The following is a 25575-nucleotide window of genomic DNA, read 5'->3' as shown; positions in this document are numbered from 1 at the left end:
TAATTTAATAGTGTGTGTGATGTAAGTGTATTGTCTGATGGGCAGTGTAATGTGTGTCCTCTCTCATATCTGGGCTTTTCTTTTATATGGTAAGAACAAAGAGCTATAAAAATTACCATAAGTAAAACCCAGAGGGATGAAACATTATCCCAATTGGTCGGGATATTCTATACCTAAACTTGTGAGGTCAGAGACACACCTCTTTTGATAATTAACCCAATACTTGGTATACTAAAATTAAAGGATGATTTCTCTATATGTAAGAGTAATCATAAAACACATATAAAACTTTGTCCAGACTCCCAGTACATACATAAATGTCCATCTGTATCTCCATCATTCACCTTGCAATTATTGGATCTGGTAAACCATTTTAATAATAATTATTTTTAATACAAATATAATATTTCTATATGGGGATATCTGAAATTATCTCAAGACTGCACCTGGTATTTCGTCTATAGAGGGCAGTATCGTACCGTTCATTAGATTTTTTAGTTAAATAATAATTAGAAAACAATTACCACTCTTCTTATCTAATGACCTCTTGACCTCTGGCTAGTGAATAGCCATTACTTATTTGGATTCTGACATAACTGTCAGACATCTAGTCTAAGTTGGTAGAATTTATGAAACCTTTGAGCACTTAAACTAGTCCAAAGCAATTCTTATATAAACACTCCTACCACATGCCTTAACATGAAGTAATTCGTATTCACTTTAGTTTTAAGTCTAAGTAAGATGACTACTATGAGAATATAAACCCAAAATGTGATACAATATTCCTAAATATATATATGTATATGCCTTACATAATATAATGACATAATTTTGGCTAATATCTTCATAAACATATAATGATGTACCTTTAACATTTATATTTTATATGTCTGATGAAGAACACTGAGCCATTGTCTATTGTTATATACAGATAAGATTACAAGCTAGACTAGTATGGTGTCTCGCTAATTGTCCTTATCTGATAGAGATGTCAAAAGGGATCTTATTTACGATTACATAGAAAATAGAAATGTCTGCTGAAATTATAAGACCCTATTGTTGAAATTCTATGCTCTCTTGTAAGCTTGTAAGAGACATTTTGAAAATGAACCTTCTTTGACCTTAGAAACAAGATGGAAGCCATCCTGTTCAGAATCTCTTATGCATAATATGAAATATACATGGCTTTTAAAATCATTTTTTTTCTATTAGTTAATTACCTATTGTTATTTGAATCAATCACCCCCAATAATCCCGACAACATGGTTGATGGCTCGCTCCTGATACATTTGCAGTCTGCTTTGTACCTCTTGTGCAATGCAAGTTCTGCCTGCCTGTCCTCCCTATCTGCCGGTCCGTCAGTCCGCCAGTTCTACAAATAATTGGCCAGTAACTGTTGTCACTGTATGTAGCACAGTTAACACAGCAAAAGAGGCCACATGTTTGCAGGACTAAAATACAATCTTAGAAAATTATACTGTTAAATAACACCCCACTTCAATATTTGGCATTGGGGGGGGGGCAAAGGTTTATTACACCAGTTCTACAAATAATTGGCCAGTAACTGTTGTCACTGTGTGTAGCACTGTTTACACGAGAGGCCAAATTTTTGCAGGACTAAAATACACTCTTAGAAAATTATACTGTTAAATAACACCCCACTTCAATACGTGGCACTGGGGGGGGGGGGCATTGGTGTATCACACCAGTTCAAAAAATTGGCCAGTGAGTTTGGCGCTGTGTGTACCAGACTCCGCTCAGCAAACTAGGCAATATCGTTGCATGACACAAATACACTTGAAAAAGTTTACTCAGATAACATCCCACTTCAATATGTGGCATTGGGGGGGGGGGGCATTGGTGTAGCACACCAGTTCAAAAAATTGACCAGTGAGTTTGGCGCTGTGTGTACCAGACTTCACTCAGCAAACTAGGCAATATTGTTGCATGACACAAATACACTTGAAAAAGTTTTCATAACACCCCACTTCAATATGTGGCATTGGGGGAGGGGGGCAATTGGTCTATCACACCAGTTATAATACATTATAAGTGCTTTTGTCACTGTGTGTAGTTTGCTGCAGAAACGCTCAGTCTCACCACCACACCTGTCACAATGCTGCACAGTGCACAATAATAGTACTAATCCAGTATAATATGCTTTCTACAATCCTACTGTGGATTACCCCCCTCCCCAAACCCACCCACCCCCTTTTTTAGTGCACTGCACAGCAATACCAAAAAGTTTTCAGCCCTTTACATGACTTTTGTGGACATTAACAGAGCAATTTGTGTGTGACTGCAGCCGATCTAACTGCCCCTAAAGCAACCACTGGATACCTGCCCCTATAGTACAGAGACTGTAATAGACCCTATAACAACATTGGAGCATTTTAAATGACTTTTGTGGACATTAACAGAGCGATTTGTGTGTGACAGCAGCCAATCTCTAACTGCCCCTAAAGCAACCACTGGATACCTCTCCCTAAGCTCAAAAGATACTTGATTTATATCGAAAAATACCAGCCCTGAAAAGGACTTTTGTGGATCTTCACAGCACTATATGTGTCTAGCAAACTCTCCCTGATGAACACAGCAGACCTCTCTCTACACTGGCAGAAAGCGGAATGTGAAATGGCCGCCAGATCGGGTCTATTTATAGGGTAGGGGGACTGTCCATGTGCTGGAAAGTTTCAATTGGCTGTCCCGTTTCACCTGACGGCTGTGTCACGGGTCAAAGTTCTTTCCAATGTTAACAAATATGGCCGCCGCACACGACGCCATATGTCCGAAAATTTGGCGGGTGGCGAACAAGCAAAATTCGCCGCGAACCGACCGCCGGGCGAACCGCAAGGCCATCTCTATTGGGGAGTCTCTCCATTATAACATTTTTCTTATACAGTTCTATTTCCTGGAGTTTATAAATTGATTTGATATAAATAATTCCAATAAAGAGAAATGAGTTCCATGTATGTAGAGAATAGTTACATTCATTCCTGGGGGAGAAATTCATTTTCTTCTGGTAAAATTCTTCTCTTCTTCTACAGATTGGATAATAATCACCTGACAGACAGTTCCTGCCTCCACCTGGCATCTGGAATAAGAAATAATCAGACACTGAGGACACTGATCCTGACTCAGAACAATCTGGAGGGTCCTCATTTCAGGGATCTGATGGAAGCTCTGACCACAAGCTGGATAGAGGAATTACAGTGAGTATAACAGGACTGACTGAGACAATCATATTCTGGGACAGTTTTATGTCTAAACCACATAAATAATATAGAAATATGATGAGGTCATCAAAATCCATCTTTTGACTTCATAAATATCCACTCTGAGACAGTTTTTTAGTCACTTCAGCCCCGGAAGATTTACCCCCCTTCCTGACCAGAGCGTTTTTTGCGATATGGCACTGCGTTACTTTAACTGACAATTGCGCAGTTGTGCATTGCTGTACCCAAAAAATATTAATGTCCTTTTTTTCCTGACAAATAGAGCTTTCTTTTGGTGGTAATTGATCACCTCTGCAGTTTTTATTTTTTGCGCTATAAACAAAAAAAAAAGTGACAATTTAAAAAAAAAAAAAACGTAAAAAATATAAAACATATCCAATAAAAAATTTAAAAAAATAAAATGTATTCATCAATTTAGAGCTAATATTTATTCTGCTACATATTTTTGGTAAAAAAAAAATCCCAATAAGAATATATTAATTGTTTTGCGCAAAAGTTATCACTAGGGTTGAGCGAACACGGACTGTATTATTCGTGTTCGTACCGAATAATTGGATTTTTGTTACCCGAACACGGACCCGAAAACTTTACTGTATGTTCGGGTAAAAATCCATGTTCGGTCATTTTATTTCCGGGTTTTGCATGCATTGGCACGCTTCTCATGGCGGGCTTTCAACAGCCAATCAACAAGCGTTTAACTGGTGTGCCTAAGCCATCCCAGCCATGCCTACAAATGTATTAGTAGCTGTGATTGGCCGTCTGAAGCATGTGACCAAGTCTTTATAAGTTCGAGGCAGCGCCGCTGCGGCGTCATTCTGCTGTGTACTAGTTCAGGGACAGAGCACACATACGTGCTGGCTGCTGATTAGGGACAGACAGGCAGGCAAAACTCATTTGTGTCTGCATAGAATTGAGGGACAGGTCGGAGTGTGTTAGGCAGGGCAATTTGTAGGCATTTTAGGGCGAGGCTGCTGCTGATTTTTAGGGTCAGACAGTGTGTTCTACAAACTACAATCGATATTGCTGTGTGGGGTGGGGTTTGCAGTCACCCGATCTACGATCTTATCAATCCTTTTAGGGAGAGAGTCTGCTGATTTTTAGGGTCAGACAGTGTGTTCTACAAACTACAATCGATATTGCTGTGTGGGGTGGGGTTTGCAGTCACCCGATCTACGATCTTATCAATCCTTTTAGGGAGAGAGTCTGCTGATTTTTAGGGTCAGACAGTGTGTTCTACAAACTACAATCGATATTGCTGTGTGGGGTGGGATAGGAGATAGGCAGGTGTCAGTGGTCCACATCCATTTTGCTGTGTGTGGGCTGCTGTGAACACAATCTTTTTGGGGTGCAGTGAACACAATCTTTTTGGGGTGCAGTGAACACAATCTTTTTGGGGTGCAGTGAACACAATCTTTTTTGCCCACTGAGGAGGAGGGAGAAAAGCATTTTTCTATCAGTCACTGTGTGCAGCATTTTTCCTTCAGCTGTGCTGTGCTGACTGATCATACACTGCTGTGTTCAGTTCACATGTGCTATTATTGAGTGGTTTCAAAAATCATACACTTTTTTTCTATTCCACTATTCAATATACAGCCTTGGGTTAAAAAAAATTAAATTGTGGCCTGCAGCAGAGCTGAATGATATTTGGGGTTTTTGGGGTTCATCTCATACTTCTGAAGATTTGAGGGTGCTGCCTGTTCCAAACTCCTCCTACTCCTCATCCAGCCTTTTAGGGGTACAAACAATAGTAATTGGGGCCGAGTGTGCTTCTGTACGTGTGAGATACATACACTTTTTTTGATCATATTTCCTATTCCGCTATTCAATAAAAACCTTTGGGGATCAATTAAATTGCGGGATAGTCTGTGTTGGTACGTGTGAGATCCACCTTTCCAAGTTTTTGGGGTTCATCTCATACTTCTGAAGATTTGAGGGTGCTGCCTGTTCCATACTCCTCCTACTCCTCATCCAGCCTTTTAGGGGTACAAACAATAGTAATTGGGGCCTAGTGTGGTTTTGTACGTGTGAGATACATACACTTTTTTTGATCATATTTCCTATTCCGCTATTCGATAAAAACCTTTGGGGATCAATTAAATTGCGGGATAGTCTGTGTTGGTACGTGTGAGATCCACCTTTCCAAGTTTTTGGGGTTCATCTCATACTTCTGAAGATTTGAGGGTGCTGCCTGTTCCAAACTCCTCCTACTCCTCATCCTGCCTTTAGGGGTACAAACAATAGTATTTGGGGACTAGTGTGCTTCTGTACGTGTGAGATACATACACTTTTTTTGATCATATTTCCTATTCCGCTATTCAATAAAAACCTTTGGGGATCAATTAAATTGCGGGATAGTCTGTGTTGGTACGTGTGAGATCCACCTTTCCAAGTTTTTGGGGTTCATCTCATACTGCCGAGGATTTGAGGGTGCTTCAGTCTGCCTCCTGCCTGTTCCGAACTCATTCAAAAAATTGTAATCGGGGCCTAGATTGTGTTTGTACGTGTGAGATACACCATTTTGTAAAATTTCTCCTATTCCGCTATTCAATATACACCCTGTTTGAGTGTAAAAAATTAAATTGCGGGATAGTCTGTACCGGTACATGTGAGATACACCTTTTTAAATTAGTTTGGCGCATCTCCTTCTACCGCCGAGGATTGCAGGGTGCTTCAGTTTGGCTCCTGTTCCCAACTCCTCCTACTCCTCTTCCTCATCCTGCCTTTAGGGTACAAAAAATTGTAATCGGGGCCTAGATTGTGTTTGTACGTGTGAGATACACCGTTTTGTAAAATTACTCCTATTCCGCTATTCAATATACACCCTGTTTGAGTGTAAAAAATTAAATTGCGGGATAGTCTGTATCGGTACATGTGAGATACACCTTTTTAAATTTTTTTGGCGCATCTCCTTCTATCGCCGAGGATTGCAGGGCGCTTCAGGTTGCCTCCTGTTCTCAACTCCTCCTACTCCTCTTCCTCATCCTGCCTTTAGGGTACAAAAAATTGTAATCGGGGCCTAGTCTGTGTTTGTACGTGTGAGATACACCATTTTTTTATCCTTTTTCCTATTCCGCTATTCAATATACACCCTTTTGGGGTAAAAAACATTAAAATGCGGCATAGTTTGCATATTTGACTGTCAGATACACCCGTGCGATACTGTTGTTGTTTTGTTCCGCTATTCAATAAACACCTTTCTAGGGCAAGATCATAAATTACAGAAATATGAGGAGACCGTCAAATAGGGGCCGTGGCCTGGGTCGTGGTGCTGCTGGTAGAGCTCTTGTTGCAGGGAGAGGACGTGGTCGATCTGTGCCAGCTACACGCACAAGTGAAACACCTTCCACAAGTGTGAGTAGGCGACAGAACCTGCAGCAGTATTTGGTAGGGCATAATGCGCCTCTAGACGTGATGAGGCCTGAAGAAGTACAGGCGATAGTAGATTGGGTTGCTGACAGTGCCTCCAGTTCCTTCACATTGTCTCCCACCCAGTCTACTGCAGAAAGGTCAGAGTTGGCACCTGCAGCCAATGTCCAACCGTCTTTCACCTCACCCCCTTGGAAATCATGCAAGCAGTCTGAGCCCCAATCCATACAGCAGTCTCTTCTTCTTTTTGAGGACTCGGTCAGCAGGGTTTCCCAGGGCCATCCACCTAGCCCTGCCCCAGAAGTGGAAGAGATTGAGTGCAGCGATGCCCAACCACTTATTTCTCAAGATGAGTACATGCAAGGACCATCGCAGCACGTCTCCGATGATGACGAAACGCAGGTGCCAACTGCTGCGGCGTTCAGAATTGTGGAGACCGACAAGGAGGGCAGGGGTGAAGACTGGGTGGAAGATGATGTGGAGGACGATGAGGTCCTCGACCCCACATGGAATGAACGTCATGCAGGTGACCTGAGTAGTTTGGAGGAAGAGGCGGTGGTCGCACAGAGCCACCAGCAAAGCAAAAGAGGGAGCAGGGTGCAGAAGCGGAGCGGCCGTGCCCTAGACACTACGCCCGCTACTGCCCAACGCAGCAAGGGAACGAGCGCACCAAAGTCAGCTCAAAGGAGTTCTCTAGTGTGGAAGTTCTTTAGAAAATGTGCTGATGACAGGACACGAGTGGTTTGCACCCTGTGCAATCAGAGCCTGAAGCGAGGCATAAACCTTCTCAACCTGCATGATCAGGCATCTAAGTGCAAAGCACGAGCTGCAGTGGAGTAGACACCTTCAAAACCAAGAAATGTCTCTGGCTCATCCTGCTTCCTCTTCTGCTGCAGTCTCGGCCGCTCCAGCCACATCTGTAGTGATACCGGCACCCGCCACCCCGCAAACAGAGGATCTGTCAGCAACACCACCACCTGGGTCACCAACCATCTCCACAATGTCCCATGGAAGCGTTCAGCTTTCCATCTCCCAAACACTTGAGAGGAAGAGGAAGTACCCCCCTACCCACCCGCGATCCCTGGCCCTGAATGCCAGCATTTCACAATTCTTGGCCTTTGAAATGCTGTCATTCCGTCTGGTGGAGACGCACAGTTTTAAAAACCTTATGTCGGTGGCTGTCCCACAGTACCCAGTGCCCAGCCGCCACTACTTTTCCAGGCAAGCCATCCCTTCCCTGCACAACCAAGTGGGGGAAAAAATCAGGTGTGCACTGCGCAACGACATCTGTGGCAAGGTCCACCTAACTACTGATACGTGGACCAGTAAGCACGGTCAGCGGCGTTATATCTCCCTAACGGCACACTGGGTAAATGCAGTGGCGGATGGGCCTGAGGCGGATAGCAATTTGGCGCATTTCCTTCCACCACCGAGGATTGCAGGGCGCTTCAGTTTGCCTCCTGTTCCTAACTCCTCCTACTCCGCTTCCTCATCCTCTACCGCCTCCTCATCCGGACAGCGTAACACCTTCATCACCAACTTCAGCACGGCCAGGGGTAAACGACAGCAGGCAGTTTTAAAACTTGCCTGTTTGGGGGACAAACCACACACCGCGCAGGAGTTGTGGAGGAGCATGGAACAGCAGACAAATTAGTGGTTGCTGCCAGCGAGCCTCAAGCCCGGCCTGGTGGTGTGCGATAACAGGCAAAATCTCATAGCAGCTCTGGGCCTAGCCGGTTTGACGCACATCCCTTGCCTGGCGCATGTGCTGAATTTGGTGGTGCAGAGGTTCCTTAAAAACTACCCCGATATGTCAGAGCTGTTGCAGAAAGTGCGGGTCGTCTGTGCGCACTTTCGGCGTTCTCACCCTGCTGCTGCTCGCCTGTCAGCGCTGCAGCGTAACTTCGGCCTTCCCGCTCACCGCCTCATATGTGACGTGCCCACAAGGTGGAACTCCACCTTGCACATGCTGCAAAGACTGTGTGAGCATCAGCAGGCCATAGTGGAGTTTCAGCTGCAGCACGCATGCGTGAGTCGCTCTGCGGAACAGCGCCACTTCACCACCAATAACTGGGCCTCCATGCGAGACCTGTGTGCCTTGTTGCGCTGTTTTGAGTACTCCACCAACATGGCCAGTGCCGATGATGCCGTTCTCAGCTTAACTATCCCACTTCTATGCCTCCTTGAAAAAACAATTCGGGCGATGATGGAAGAGGATGTGGCACAGGATGAGGAGGAGGAGGAGGATGAAGAGGTAACATTTCCAAGGCTTTCAGGGCAGTCATTCGCAAGGGGCTCCGAGGGTGGGTTCCTGCACACACAAACGCCAGGGACACAATTGTCCAGCAGGGGCACAGTTCTGGAGGATGAGGAGGATGAGGAGGAGGAGCTGGAGGAGTAGATGGAACCATGTTCACAGCAGGGTGGCACCCAGGCCAGCTCATGGCCATCACTGGTGCGTGGCTGGGGGGATACAGAGGACACGGACGATACACCTCCCACAGAGGACAGCCTTTTGTTGCCTCTAGGCAGCCTGGCACACATGAGCGATTACATGCTGCAGTGTCTCTACAACGACCGCCGAGTTGCCCACATTCTAACTTGTGCTGATTACTTGGTGGCCACGCTGCTGGATCCCCGTTACAAGGACAACGTACCATCCTTAATTCACTCACTGGAGCGTGATCGCAAGATGCGCGAGTACAAGCGCACGCTGGTTGACGCGATGCTGCTGGCATTCCCACCTGACAGCGGGGCTACAGTGGAAGCACAAGGCAGAGGAGGAGGAGGAGGAGGAAGAGGTCGCCAACGCAACCAGGGCACCGCCAGCACCTCAGAAGGCAGGGTTAGCATGGCCGAAATGTGGAAAAGCTTTGTCAGCACGCCACAACAAACAGCAGCACCAGCAGCTCATATGGAACGTCTTAGCGGGAGGCAGCATTTCACCAACATGGTGGAGCAGTATGTGTGCACACGCCTAGACGTACTGAATGAGGGGTCTGCCCCCTTCAACTTCTGGGTCTCCAAGTTGGGCACATGGCCTGAGCTTGCCCTTTACGCCTTGGAGATGCTGGCGTGCCCTGCAGCCAGTGTATTATCTGAACGGGTATTTAGCACGGCTGGGGGCATTATCACAGACAAGCGCAGCCGCCTGTCCAGAGACAATGTGGACAAGCTCACGTTCATTAAAATGAACCAGGCATGGATCCCACAGGACTTTTCCGTACCTTGTGCAGAATAGCGATGGATACCGACCTTACCCAGCCATTGTTCCATTTTTGCTCTCACTCTTTTGGGGTGTACCCTCATTTAAAATTTGTGAAAAGAAGCAGTGTTGGCTACCTCGTACTCCTCAGGGCCAGATTAACGTAGGGGCTATTGGAGCTGCAGCTCCAGGCCCCTACCTTTATATAGGCCCCGGGTTGGCCATATTCACTGTTACCGCTCTTCTGTCACTTGTAAACACAGAAGTCTGGCTTCTATGCTCGCTTCCCCAGGCAGCTCCCTCAGAACCTCCCCACACAGCACGAAGGCCGGACAAGGAGGGACAGTTGCCGATGCATGGATGTGTTTATGGGCTTCAGAGACAGCATCCCATGTGGAGTTAGGCATGCATGACTGCACCCTTCCTCCTCTGGGTGCATGCCAAGGCACGGCCCTTAAGGCCCTTCAAAATCCTCAGCACCAAGCCCATGATGCTCTTAATCCGGCCCTGGTCCTCCTCCACCGCCGCTTCCACCTACACCGCCCATAGGTGTGCGCAGCCTATTGCATTAGGGTGTTCACCCCAAAGTTTAAATACACATGCATGTGTTTGCCTACATGTACATGGCCCTGATACATTACTCTCCCTGCTGGCAAAGTGAAATAGAGCAGAGCAGGTCAGAGGGAGATCTTTCCCATCTCCTCACTGGCAAACAGAGCGATAATGCTATGTGCCCTAGGTGATTAGGGTGTGCCCAGGCACATCCGGCACACCCTGTGCGCATGCCTATGAGACCGCCACATCCACCACCACCTCAACCTCCCTCCTACTCCATATGGGCCTCGTCCTTCAGAGATGAAGAACATTGTTTTATTTTTCTGTTGTTTTTTTTGTTGTTTTAAGTTATTTCCCTATCCACATTTGTTTGCAGAGCACTCGCCATGGTCTTAATTACGTTTTGCTGCCATTTGCAGCAGTCTAGCCCTTTCCATTGGTGTTTTAGAGCCATTTTAGTGCCTGAAAGTTCGGGTCCCCATTGACTTCAATGGGGTTCGGTGTCCGAGAAAAGTTCGGCAAAAGTCCGGGAACCCGCCGAACACGGACATCCAGGTGTCCGCTCAACTCTAGTTATCACGTTTACAAACTAGGGGATACATTTATGGAATTTGTATTATTTTTTTTTTTTTTTTTTTACTAGTAATGGCAGCAATTAGCAACTTATAGCAGGACTCCAACATTGCAGCGGACACTAAGTGACAATTTTGACACTTTTTTGGGGACCAGTGGCACTATTACAGTGATCAGTACTAAACATATGCACTGTCACTTTACTAGTCACTTTACTAATTACACTGGCAGGGAAGAGGTTAACATCGGGGCGATTGAACGGTTAACTGTGTTCCCTGGGAGTTCTTACTAACTGTGGGGGAGGTGCTTTGATTGGGGGAAGACAGAAATCTGGGTTCCTGCTTACCAGAAGCACAAGGTCTCCATCTTCTCCCTTGACAGAATGGCGATCTGCCACCCGGGAACAATTTGCGGGTGCCGGTGAACATCAGGTCTGCCGGACTCGCTGATTGGTTCCCACTGTGTCCAATCACAGCAGGAGCAGGTTGCCTGTGGCACGCCCCAGACCAGGAAAGAGAAAAGACATGCAGGTAAATTATTTTGTGCAGGAGGGCCACCCTGCTGACGCATATATACATGGGAAAAAATGGTAAATAAAAAAATATTATAACATATACAATTGTGACACAAGTCATACTGTAATTGAATGTTATTAAAAATGACCTTTTCTTTTCAATCTTCAGCTGCTGTCATTTTCTATAAAATATCATATGGCCATCTGGAGGAGCTCTGTACAAAATGTATACAGAACACCCTCTAGAAACATAATTTCCTGCTTGTGTTTGGCTCACTGATTTTCCTAGAAGTCTGCATTAAGATACAAGTCAGATTTTGGGCATCCCCTGTGACAGCAATGTCATTTATGGTGAGATACTCCCATTAGGAAATCACATCTAAAGGGATGCAGTCCCTGTCATTTTCCTCATTAGAGCCCTGCAAGTGCTGCAGCTGATTAATAATTATAAAACCCCTCCCATTCACATTCACTCTGGACATAGGAATAGAGAAAAAAACAGCTATTTCTTCAGAATAGCAAAAGGTAGGAATCCGTAACAATGCTTGTTACAATCCTTGCAATGTTCAGAGATCACTCAGAGGGGAATGTTTTTTCTCAACAAAAGTGGAGTTACGCTTTAAACTTTGCAGCTGCAGCGCCCATTGGGGATTGATCTGATCTTGGATGTGCTGGAAGATTTTCTCAGTCGCAGTGTGGTGGAGGTGGTGGTATTGGTGGCACAGTGAATAGATGAAAACAGGAAACCTTTCCGCATGCAGGTCAGAGACCATTATCATGAGTGATGTGGACCTGCATCACTAGACAACATGACTGATGAAGGATGTACATCTGGTCCTTTTCTTCATTTTTAAAATTAAGACTATTTTTTTGTGAATAAGTAGGCCTTACTCATTCACATGGGGGGGCAGTATCTGGGATCCCCCTTCTTGTTAAAGGAGGCTTCCATATTCTGTTAAGCCCCCCACAACCATCAGACCAGAGTAGTTGGGAAGAGGCACTTGTTCTCATCAACATGGAGACAAGGTGATTTGCCAGGAGTCTCCTCTACCAAAATATACCTCCATGTTCATAGCATGCAGTCTGGTATGGTTCAGGAGAGGGGTTGCATACTCATCCAGCACTTCCTTGGCCTTAACCTTAAGGGTCTGGTATGGATTTTGTTTGGGGCCTCACACCATTTTTTTCTGGTGTTGGGTCCCCCTTAGCCTTGCATGGATTGTGGAGGGGGCCCAACACCATTTTTCTTATTTCTAATGTCCAGGCTCGTTTGTTTACATTCTGCTGTCAGAACCCCCAAGGTGACAGCAAAGATATGAGCAACTGGTTGTTAGACTACTGGCAGGCGCCGGCTCCTTAACAACAAGCATCTCTGTTGAAACTGTCTTCCCCCTACAAAAGAGCAACAACATGAAAAAGGCATCAAACACTTGTAAATAAAAGGCTAAATGCCTTAATGTCACACTGCAAAGTGTCAGGAAGGGGAGTCAGTGCTGGATGTCCATGGGGTGGGTGGCAGGAAAGAGAAGAAAAAAGTGCCTCTAAGTGCAAACAGTTTACAGGTTTATTAGGTGCAATAAAATACAAGGGGCAACTCACATGGAGTGAAGTAAAACAAGCTCATCAGCAAGGGGAGTCTGGGATGTCCACAATGTGGACTGCCAGGGTCCGCTGCTGCATGGAGGAGGCCAGACAGAAGTCCTCAGGTGGATAGCTGAGCAGAGGGGGATGAAGCTGGACTGCGGCGTGGACCGCAGCGCGTGCAGATAACATCACTTGAGGGAGGGAGGCCGCAACGTGTTTCTGAGTCTGTGCGATGCCGGTCCTGGGCATGCAAACTCCTTCATCAGGCGCCTGAGAAAGGAGTGTGCATACCCAGGACTGGAATCTCACAGACTCGGAAATGCGTTGCAACCTACCCACCCCCCCCTCCTGTGACGTTATCTGCACGCACTGCGGTCCACACTGCGGTCCAGTCTCATCCCCTCTGCTCGGCTTTCCACCTGAGGACTTCTGCCTGGCCTCCTCCATGCAGCAGTGGACCTTGGTGGTCCACATCGCGGACATCCAGCTCTGACATCCTAGACTTCACTTTCTGATGAGTTTGTTTTACTTCACTCCATGTGAGTCGCCCCTTGTATTTTATTGCGCATAATAAACCTGTAAACTGTCTGCACTTAGAGGCTCTTTTTCTTCTCTTTCCTGCCACCCACTGCACCTGCAGCCCTCTTCCCTCACCACCCACCATGCCTGGGCCCCCATCCCTTGCTATACACCATGCCTAGCCACACCTTCCCTCATCACCTACCAGGCCTGTAGCCCCCCTTTATTGCAGACTAACTACAGGAAATGGTCAGAGACTGCAGACATGATACAGGAGATGGTCAGAGACTGCAGACATGATACAAGAGATGGTCAGAGACTGCAGACATGATACAGGAGATGGTCAGAGACTGTGGACACAATACAGGAGATGGCCAGAGACTGCGGACACAATACAGGAGATGGCCAGAGACTGCAGACATGATACAGGAGATGATCAGAGACTGCGGACACGATACAGGAGATGGTCAGAGAATGCAGACATGATACAGGAGATGGTCAGAGACTGCAGACATGATACAGGAGATAGTCAGAGACTGTGGACACGATACAGGAGATGGTCAGAGACTGTGGACACAATACAGGAGATGGTCAGAGACTGCAGACATGATACAGGAGTTGGTCAGAGAATGTGAATATGATACAAGTGTGTCCTAGCAGTGACCTGTTTGGAAAAAGGTGGATCACTGCACTATGTGTAAACAGGAGTTTACAAGATACAACAAAGTGCCAAAAAACTTTACTAACAGTCAATTGTTCAAGCACAGGAGGGCCGTAAATAGTTAGCAAGTCTGTAAATCTCCCAGCCTGACCAGCTAACTCCTTCAAAGATAATATAAAAGGAAAAGGTCAAACAAATCATGAATGGCTGACATGGGACTCTGGCACAAATAGCTCTATAGAAACAGCTGAAGTTGCAGCATCTTCCAGAACTCTAATCATCATTCACCCATCCTGTGAGCAGTGAGTGAGTGTGCAGTGAGTGGTGAGTGGTGTGCAGTGTTCAGTGAGCGGTGTGCAGTGAGCGGTGTGCAGTGAGCGGTGTGCGGTGAGTGGTGTGTGGTGTTCATTGAGCGGTGTGCGGTGAGTGGTGTGCAGTGAGTGGTGTGCGGTGTTCAGTGAGCGGTGAGTGGTGTGCAGTGAGTGGTGTGCGGTGTGCGGTGTTCAGTGAGCGGTGTGCGGTGAGTGGTGTGCAGTGAGTGGTGTGCGGTTTCAGTTAACGGTGTGCAGTGAGTGGTGTGCGGTGAGTGGTGTGCAGAGAGTGGTGAGCCGTGAGTGGTGTGCAGTGAGCGGTGAGTGGTGTGCAGTGTTCAGTGAGTGGTGTGCAGTGAGTGGTGTGCAGAGAGTGGTGAGCGGTGAGTGGTGAGCGGTGAGTGGTGAGTGGTGTGTGGTGTGCAGTGTGCAGTGAGTGGTGTGCAGTGTGCAGTGATCAGTGTGCTGTGAGCAGTGTGCAGTAATCAGTGTGCAGTGAGCTGTGAGCACTGTGCTGTAAGCAGTGTGCAGTGATCAGGGAGCAGTGTGCTGTGAGCAGTGTGTAGTGATCAGGGAGTGATGTGCAGTGAGCAGTGTGCAGTGAGCTGTGAGCAGTGTGCGGTGATCAGGGAGTGGTGTGCAGTGAGCGGTGTGCAGTGAGCTGTGAGCAGTGTGCGGTGATCAGGGAGCGGTGTGCAGTGAGCGGTGTGCAGTGAGCTGTGAGCAGTGTGCGGTGATCAGGGAGCGGTGTGCAGTGAGCTGTGAGCAGTGTGCGGTGATCAGGGAGCGGTGTGCAGTGAGCGGTGTGCAGTGAGCTGTGAGCAGTGTGCGGTGATCAGGGAGCGGTGTGCAGTGAGCGGTGTGCAGTGAGCTGTGAGCAGTGTGCGGTGATCAGGGAGCGGTGTGCAGTGAGCTGTGAGCAGTGTGCGGTGATCAGGGAGCGGTGTGCAGTGATCAGGGAGCGGTATGCAGGGAGCTGTGAGCAGTGTGCGGTGATCAGGGAGCGGTGTGCAGTTATCAGGGAGCGGTATGCAGTGAGCTGTGAGCAGTGTGCAGTTATCAGGGAGCGGTGTGCAGTGGGCAGCGTGCAGTGAGCAGTGTGCAGTGTGCTGTGTGCAGTGTAAATGAAAACAAAGATAAGAAGCAGAGTGAGAAGACGGAGGGTAATCAGTGTGAGCATTGCCTATTCAGTACACAGGATGGGAGAACACACTGATGATGACTAGAATTCTGCAGCCGGCATTACCAGTGAGCATGTGACATTGATGTAAATGTGATCATTCCTTCTTCATACTTAGGTATGTCGGATCTTTTCCATTCTGCCCCAATCAAGCCCTGCTCGGGCCACTAGCGTCTTCTGATCAAATGTGGCAGACTGGGCAGGGGGGGGGGGGTGGTTTACAGAGGTCAGCTGCTTCACTAAGGAGGTGGTGGCAGCACTGGAAGGCAGAGCAACTTATTAGCAGTCACGCTCTCCCACTCAGAAGAGCAGCGCTATTGGTTGCCTGTTACACTGGTCTGTGCCTCTCCAACCAACATCTGAAAGGTGGTAGGAGGGAGAAGGGGAACACTGGACACCGCTCTGCATCTGCGGCCCTGCCAGGAGCCTGGGGGGCAACCAGGAAGAGGTGAGGCAAGGGTCAGCTGCACCCGTAAGCAGCAGTGCGCCCTAGGGGGCTGCCTAGTTTGCCTAGTGGTAGCGCCAGCCCTGATGATTATACAAGGTTGACAATTCACTCCAATTCCTGCAACTTCACACCCCAATTCCTGCACCTTCACACCTCAAATCACCCCAATTCCTGCACCTTCACACCTCAAATCACCCCAATTCCTGTACCTTCACACCTCAGCTCACCCCAATTCCTGCATCTTCCCACCCCAATTCCTGCACCTTCACACCTCAGATCACCCCAATTCCTGTACCTTCACACCTCAGATCGCCCCAATTTCTGCACCTTCACAACTCGGATCGCCCCAATTCCTGTACCTTCACACCTCAGATCAACCCAATTACTGTACCTTCACACCTCTGATCGCCCCAATTCCTGCACCTTTACACCTCAGATCACCCCAATTCCTGTACCTTCACACCTCAGATCGCCCCAATTCCTGCACCTTCACATCTCGGATCGCCCCAATTCCTGCACCTTTACACCTCAGATCACCCTAATTCCTGTACCTTCACACCTCAGATCACCCCAATTCCTGCACCTTCACACCTCGGATCGCCCCAATTCCTGCACCTTCACACCTCAGATCACTCCAATTCCTGCACTTTCACCGCTCGGATCGCCCCAATTCCTGCACCTTCACACCTCAGATCGCCCCAATTCCTGCACCTTCACCCCTCATATCAGCCCAGTTGCAGCATCTTCACACCACAGAACACCCAGTGTGATCAGGCCCAAACTTTGCACCTTCAGAAGTGAGAGGGAGTTGCATACCTGCTACAGGGTTTAAACAAGAAAAAGAGTGTATGTGTGTGGGTGGTCTTCTTCCACATGTATGTCCTAAGCCGCTGGATGGGAATAGCTTTCAGTAACATAAGGTAGATGGGTTCGCCATGAGTCAGGCTTTGTAAAGGACTGCTTAGAGTTGGGTGCTGCCCATGGTAATCAGATATTTCCTCTCATTGCCTCTGCAATGCATCCCTTGGCCACCCCTATTCATCTCTGAACTCCTCTCACCTTTCTTCCACCACTGCACTCCCAAAACATCTGTACCACTATTGATTCACCTCAGATATGTTCCACCACCATTGCACCCCTACATACCTCTTGCATCACTCTATCCCTCACACCTGTTCTACTATCTCTGCACTGCCCCTATGCCTCTGTTCCCCTACCATTGCTTCCCTTAGATGCATGTTCTGCTACCACTGCACTCAGCACACATGTTCTGCCACTGTACATTCCATGCACATCTGTACCCCTCTCACCTTTGTCCCACTATTGTACCTCCCTGCATATCCCTTAAATGTCTGCCCCCCCCCCCCACAGTATCTTCATGCACATCTTTGCCTCCACTGTACCCCCATTAACATCTTTCCCTCCACTGTACCCCCATGCACATCTGTCCCTCCACTGTGCCCTTTTGCACCTCTGTGTTCCTTCACTGTACCACCCTTATGTATCTGTCCTACCACTGTGCCCCTTGCAAACCTGTTCTGCCAGTCTAGTCCCCTAGACACTGGTTCCACCGATGCACTTCCTGTCTTGCAATCCTAGAAAGAGCTTCAACTCAAATGCAGGCAGGATTTGTGGTTCAGGGAAAAGAGCTGACTGACAAAGATTTGCATGCAGGGTGATGAGCTCTCCCATCAGAAAGCTGTCAAAGCTGACAGTCGGTCATAGGCGGTGGAGGCATTCCTGCCTCACTGCGTGTCCTTGGCATATGTGCATGGGCAGGGAGTTCCTCTATCAGTTCTGATTGGTTGTCGGTTTTGACAGCTTCTCAGCGGGAGCTCAGGCAGTTTTTAGACTGGTTTCCAAACAGGCCTAAGAATTTAAAAAAAATGACAGCTGGGTGACTGCAGGCACATGCTACTGAAAAATAAACCATGTGCCGGTGTTGGCACACATGTCAGGAGATGCCAACCCCCAATGTAGAGAATAATTACATTCTTTCCTGGGAAAGAAATTAATTTTCTTCTGGTAACATTCTTCTCTTCTTCTGCAGATTGACCAATAATTACCTGTCAGACAGTTCCTGCCCCCACCTGGCATCTGGAATAAGAAATAATCAGACACTGAGGACACTGGACCTGAATGTGAACAATCTGGAGGGTCCTCATTTCAGGGATCTGATGGAAGCTCTGAGAACAAGCCGGATAGAGGAATTACGGTGAGTATAACAGGACTGACTGAGACAATCATATTCTGAGACAGTTTTATATCTAAATGAAATAATAATAATATAATAATAATAATGTAATTATATGGATTTCCCAGTATACAGCCAATCCCGGACTGGTGTCTAGTTCTTGGATCTTATTAAATTCTGTTATCAGCCATGAAAGAGGCATTTCATAAAACCTTCTTACAAATCTGATCTTCTCTTTGGTTTGGTAACTAGTAAAATAGATGCGATTATAGGAGGTCATACATGGGGGGATCTGATCTCACTGCAATCACCAATCAGATCATCATATGAGCTTCCTGTCACCTGACCTGGCCGTCTGCTATTCAGTGTCAGGGGATCTCCCCATTACTCCCTATGAGTACAGAATTCTTATCAGCAGAGATAAATAGAATATCAGATAAAAATCATCCCGTCCAATCACTAGCATTGCTGATCCCGGCCTCTCACTGTCTGCTGATACCATTCATGCCCCATAAACACGGAGATTATAGAACTGTAACTGAACCACGACCCACACTGTGTTTGTGGGCTTCCGTCAGTATACAGCTTCCTTCAGTCTTGAGCAAAGATATCAGTTTTTCCAGCCGCCCCCCCCCCCCATACAAAGCTAGCCGACAACTTAGCTTGTTCTGGAACCTTCTCCTTTATTGAACAGTCACACAGTTTATATACAGCATGGACATTCCCCTCCTGATCAGATTACCACACACAGGTCAGGGGTTGCCTGATTACATTATCATATGCAGATGAAATTGTATACAGAAATAGAATTAACCTGAACTAATTATCTAGCTATCTGGACAGAAACAATATGTGAGTTCATTAACAATGGGACAGACAGGCTTAACAGAATCCACATCACACCTCAATACACAGACAATAGGAAGTGACCGCCAGTGACAGACTGTGCGTCTCTGACATTGAGGTACAATACACATTATTATAAGTGTAAACACAGAACCCATTTTAAGCAATCCAAACCATATTCCCAGTGTCCATTAAGTACTGGTCTTTCACTCCCAGTGACGGTGAGTACAGTCACAAGCACAATACGAGTCATGTCAGTGGTATTCTGTGCTCATCCTGTGTATGGAGACATCACTGTCTCTACACATGGATGACAATATTGGATGACTCTATTTCCTGGAGTTTATAAAGTGATCTTGTATAAATCATTCCAATAAAGAGAAATAAGTTCCATGTATGTAGAGAATAGTAACATTCATTCCTGGGGAAGAAATTAATTTTTCTTCTGGTAACATTCTTCTCTTCTTTTACAGATTGTATAAGAATCACCTGACAGACAGTTCCTGCCTCCACCTGGCATCTGGAATAAGAAATAATCAGACACTGAGGACACTGAACCTGAATGGGAACAATCTGGAGGGTCCTCATTTCAGGGATCTGATGGAAGCTCTGACAACAAGCCGGATAGAGGAATTAGAGTGAGTATAACAGGACTGACTGAGACAATAATATTCTGGGACAGTTTTATCTCTAAACCACATAAATAATATATAAATATGATGATGTCATAAAAATCCATCTTTTGACTTCATAAATATCCCCCCTTCCTGACCAGAGCGTTTTTTGCGATATGGCACTGCGTTACTTTAACTGACAATTGCTCAGTTGTGTGATGCTGTACCCAAAAAAATAGAGCTTTCTTTTGGTGGTATTTGATCACCTCTGCGTTTTTTTTTTTTGCGCTATAAACAAAAAAAGAGCAACAATTTTTTTTAAAAAACATAAAAAACATAAAACATATCCAATAAAAAAATGTAAAAAAATAAAATGTATTCATCAATTTAGAGCTAATATTTATTCTGCTACATATTTTCGGTAAAAAAAAAATCCCAATAAGAATATATTAATTGTTTTGCGCAAAAGTTATCGCGTTTACAAACTAGGGGATTGATTTATGGAATTTTTATTATTTTATTTTTACTAGTAATGGCGGCAATTAGCAACTTATAGCAGGACTCCAACATTGCAGCGGACACTAAGTGACAATTTTGACACTTTTTTGGGGACCAGTGGCACTATTACAGTGATCAGTACTAAAAATATGCACTGTCACTGTACTACTTACACTGGCAGGGTAGAGGTTAACATCGGGGCGATTGAACGGTTAACTGTGTTCCCTGGGAGTTCTTACTAACTGTGGGGGAGGTGCTTTGATTGGGGGAAGACAGAAATCTGGGTTCCTGCTTACCAGAAACACAAGGTCTCCATCTTCTCCCTTGACAGAATGGCGATCTGCCACCCGACCAGCTTACATCCCTGTGGCTACTGTTCCCAGCACCACTTCTTCAGCCCACCTGGCTGCCGCTGCCTATCTTACTAGACCTCCCGGCTACTTCCCACAGTCCTCCCAAACTGACACTCACCAGCTTGCCTGGTTGACTTTTCTCAAGAACTCCAGGACGTGCTGACCTGCTCCTGTTGTCTTCTTATTGCTCCTGTGAATCTAGAAAGGATTTCCTCTGTGTATTGTAGAGGTAATGTCCCTCCATCATCCGAGCCCCAGGCCTGAGGTTAACCCCCCAGAATAGGGGGCATCCTCAGAGACCATGACAGCCTCCTCAGCACTCCTTCTACATCTTCCACCCAACTACCCTGCTGGCATGATTATGCCTATTTATGAGGGGCCTAGGTTCCAGAAAGCAGGGGGAGTTACCAGAGATGCTACTTGCTGATTCATCCTGTCTCCCTGTGTCACTCAGCCTTGACCCAGATTCAACCCATGTCTGACTCTCAGTCAGGCCAAATTTCCCTACACTGCAGCTAACTATGTTACCTAATCTAGCACACTAGAGGGTGCTACACTAACAGGCAAAGGTATATCTCTCTATGCGCTGTGGAGAGAACCCACATGGCTAGAAAAATGTAGGGGCACATACTCACTCCCTAATCCACCCAGACCTATGAATGAGAAAAGCACCAAATGGCAGTCTCCTTGGCAAGCGTGGGAGCCAGTTAAAGTCACGGGTGTAAGGCTCTGCTTCAACAAAAGTAACAATGCATTATAACATTGCATAGGCTCCCGAAACAGCCGCTATAAACAATAATATAGGTATGCACCAAATGGCTCTGGAGCATTGAGATATCATAAACCTGCAGATCATAAGAACAGGATGGAGATTAAACAATAGGTCCCCCAATTCAGATAGGCAAAACCATTAACCTATGTAGATAGAAAGAGGATTGATGTAAAAACACATTTAGGTACATGAGTATCCCAACCTACATGAATGGACATTATTGCTTGCCTCTCTGGTTAACCCATGGCTGCACAAGGTAGTATCTCCGAAGTTATATATATTGTCCACGATAACTGTGATTCCAAACATACACTGTTCCAACAACCACTGTAATAGGCAGGTAACGGTCTATTAGAACGGTGTCTAATGCTGTCTTGGCATTTCATGGCCTCTGAAACTGTGATAGGTAGTCAGGAGGGAAATCAACAATTTATGCCCTTGGAAAGCCTGAAAGTGGGGATTGGTTTTCAGGGACCTGTACTCGGCTAGACTGCACAAAAATCTCACACATGGGGTATCCCTGTACTCAGGAGAAGCAGCAGAATGTATTTTGGGTTGTCATTTCACATATACCCATGGCATGTGTGAGCAATATATCATTTACTGACAACTTTGTGTAAAAAAAAAAAAAATATATATATATATATATATATATATATATTTCCCGGAACTTGTGGCAAAATATAAAATATTCAATGGACTCACCATGCCTGTCAGCAAATAGCTTGGGGTGTCTACTTTCCAAAATGGGGTCATTTGGGGGGGTTTTGTGCTATCTTGGAATTTTAGTGCCTCCGAAACTGTGACAGGTAGTGCAGAGGTGAAATGCACAATTTACGCTATTAGAAAACCTGAGAGTGTTGATTGGTTTTCGCGGTCCTGTACACAGCTAGGCTCCCAAAAAGTCTCACACATGTGGTATCCCTGTACTCAGGGCAAGCAGTAGAATGTATTTTGGGGTGTAATTCCACATATACCCATGGCATGTGTGAGCAATTTATCATTTAGTGACAACTTTGTGTTAAAAAAAAAAAAAAAAAATGTAATTTTCCCGAAACTTGTGGCAAAATATAAAATATTCCATGGACTCACCATGCCTCTCAGCAAATAGCTTGGAGTGTCCACTTTCCAAAATGGGGTCATTTGGGGGGGGGGGGTTGTGCTATCTTGAAATTCCAGGGCCTCCGAAACTGTGATGGGTAGTGAGGAGTAAAATCAAAAATTTACGACATTAGAAAACCTGAAGATGGTGATTGATTTTCGGGGTCCCGTACACAGCCAAGCTCCTAAAATGTCTCACACATGGGGTATCCCCATACTCAGGAGAAGCGGCAGAATGTATTTTGGGGTGTCATTACACATATACCCATGTCATGTGTGAGAAATGTATCTTTTAGTGACAACGTTGTGTTAAAAAATAAAAATAAAAACAAAAATTGTAATTTTCCCAAAACTTGTGGCAAAATATAAAATATTCCATGGACTCCCCATGCCTCTCAGCAAACAGCTTGGGGTGTCTACTTTCCAAAATGGGGTCATTTGGGGGGGTTTTGTGGTATCTTAACATTTCAGGGCCTCCTAAACCATTATAGGTAGTGATAAAATGCAATGAAAAATGTACGCCCTTTGAAATTCTGATGGTGGGGATTGGTTTTCGGGCTCCTGTACACAGCTAGGCTCCCAAAAAGTCTAACACATGGGGTATCCCTGTACTCAGGAGAAGCAGCAGAATATATTTGGGGTGTAATTACACATATACCCATATACCGGCACTGGGAACGCATGTATTTCATGTCCGGGTTTCGGTTTGCTTTATGAGTTCCGCCCTCCTCCACCGCTATTTATAGCGTTGTTCACCATGAGACCACACCCCTAGACGACGTCTGCTGATGACAAAACGCATCGGGTGGCACTCACGGTGACGCAGGCCAATACGGTGAGGAGACGTGGCGGCCATCTTCTTGGTGTTATTCGGAACACAGCACGGTACACGGAGAAGAACACCCACTATCAGCTAAGATGCTTGTTTTGTTCTATTTTATTGTAAGTGTTCACAACTATGCGTGCAATTAAAAGCTTTATGCAGTCTGCGCTATGAGAGTGTTCCACTTTCTATTTTATATTCTGTATATGGTTGATCCTGTGAGCCCTACGTCATTGGAAGGAGGATCGTTCTTTGCCCCTACACATTTGGCCATATCGGATCTCTGTAATGGAGGTCACTTGTATCTGGTAAGAGGCGGTGTGATTAGTGTGCTTGGTGGCGGTTCTCCGGGCCTGCGGTTTCTCACATTTTCTTCCGTTTAAAGTGGACACTGAAGGACTGCTTTGTCCAGTTTATTTGGGACTTTTTTATATAAGACTAGCGCCGCATTATTAACATGGCATGTGTGAGCAATATATCATTTCAATGACAACTTTGTGTAAAAAAAATAAATTATTTTTTTTTAGTCATTTTTCAAACACCTGTGACAAAAAAATGAAATATTCAATGAGCTCAACATGCCTCTCAGGACATTCCTTAGGATGTCTACTTTCCAAAAAGTGGTAGTTTGGGGGGGGGGGGGGGGGTTTGTACTGCCCTGCCATTTTAGCACTTCATGAAATGAGATAGGCAGTCAGAAATTAAAGCTGCGTAAATTTCAGTATTTACACCATAGTTTGTAGACGCTATAACTTTTGCGCAAACCAATAAAAATGCGCTCATTGAAATTTTTTTGTCAAAGACATGTCGCCAAATACATTTTGGCCAAAAAATATGACATAAATTGAGTATATTGGATATTTTTTAAAAGACAAATTTGAAAATGTCATTTTTTCTCAAAATGTTCGCTCTTTTTTTATTAATATCGCAAAAAATAAAAAGCACAGAGGTGATCAAATACCTCCAAAAGAAAGCTCTGTTTGTGGGAAAAAAAGGACGTAAATTTTGTTTGGGTACAGCATTGCATGACCGCGCAATTGTCAGTTAAATTCACGAAGTGCCAAGTTGAAAAAAGGGGTCTGGTCAGGAAGGGGGTAAAATCTTCTGTGGCTTAAGTGGTTAAATGGATGCAAAATAAAATTGTATAAAATAGGTCATAAATGAATGCCCCCTCAAAGGACCTCAAGCAAGGACATTAGACGCATACATGTCAGGACATTACCTATCTATTACATGTACCAAACTATTAGATTTAAATTTAAAGCAAAATAACAGGCATTTGAAAGTGTTTACTTACACCAGAACAAAAGATATTATTAAGCTGGAGACCAAACGAACAGAAACAGAGATATTTATAGAAAGGGTTTATATGTATTGATCTCATTGATCCCAGGAGGGAGGATAGTAGCTGCCAACCACTCTATTTAAAGTGTTTCGCATTATAGGAGATGTTTATCCCAGTCCCTCCCTCTCAAATCTGGAGTGACCACCTCCAATACAAAGAATGAAACCATCGTATTATCAAATCTATGATGGAGACCGATATGCCTAGTGACCGGGGAGACAATTGCCATTAACTGAGTAATAGACATGGTCTCCAATTCTTTGTCCAAACTGTTTAATCATTTTATCAACACAAAATGCCTTGCAACAGCATGTCATGAGGTATATGACACCCTATGTTTTACAGTCTGCAAACCTCAGGGATCTATGCCATTGTTCATTTGGTAGACGAATACCCTGGCCCTCATTTACCCATAGGCATCGCCGACAGTCACCACATCAGTAGGTGCCCCTGGGTGATAGGGCATTGTCCTAGGGACCACAATATTGACAAGATGTGAGTTAGTCACCCAATGATGTGGCCCGTCTAAACACCAACTCAGGAGTGGGCTGTATATATACCACTGATTTTAGTTACTAGACAGAGTCTTGCCATCTTCAGAGGTTTTCTGATGACTCTATTTTCTGAGGAGTCTGAAGTCTTTTAACATCAGCTGGATGATGCTGAAGATGTTTTTGAGTCTTTGGTAGCCAGCGCTCTCCTGTATGTGGTGGTCAGCGCCCTCCAATATGCAGTGCCAGGCTTAGGGTGGCTGACGCCAACAGACTCAATAAACTGACTGGAAAGGCCAGTGATGTTGTTGGATTGGAATTGGAGTCTTTAACAACAATGTTAGAAAAGAGAATGTTGTTCAAGGTACGTTCAATCTTTGACAACT

At 45.6% G+C, this 25575-nt stretch overlaps 1 protein-coding gene across 1 annotated transcript in view; it reads left to right on the top strand.

Annotated features, from left to right (window-relative positions):
- Positions 1 to 25575, top strand: part of LOC309569498 (NACHT, LRR and PYD domains-containing protein 12-like) — a 1417729-nt gene that overhangs the window by 38520 nt on the left and 1353634 nt on the right. Inside the window, exons 3-5 of the mRNA XM_082275358.1 lie at positions 3048 to 3212; positions 18203 to 18367; positions 19666 to 19830. Of these exons, the coding sequence (XP_082131484.1) occupies positions 3048 to 3212; positions 18203 to 18367; positions 19666 to 19830 (495 nt within the window). The remainder of the gene's footprint in view (positions 1 to 3047; positions 3213 to 18202; positions 18368 to 19665; positions 19831 to 25575) is intronic.

The sequence above is a fragment of the Pelophylax lessonae genome, assembly GCF_965119305.1.
Source record: "Pelophylax lessonae genome assembly, chromosome: 13".
NCBI classification, from domain to species: domain Eukaryota; kingdom Metazoa; phylum Chordata; class Amphibia; order Anura; family Ranidae; genus Pelophylax; species Pelophylax lessonae.
Note: the sequence above shows the minus strand (reverse complement) of the source record. Positions and strands in the feature narration are given on the sequence as shown.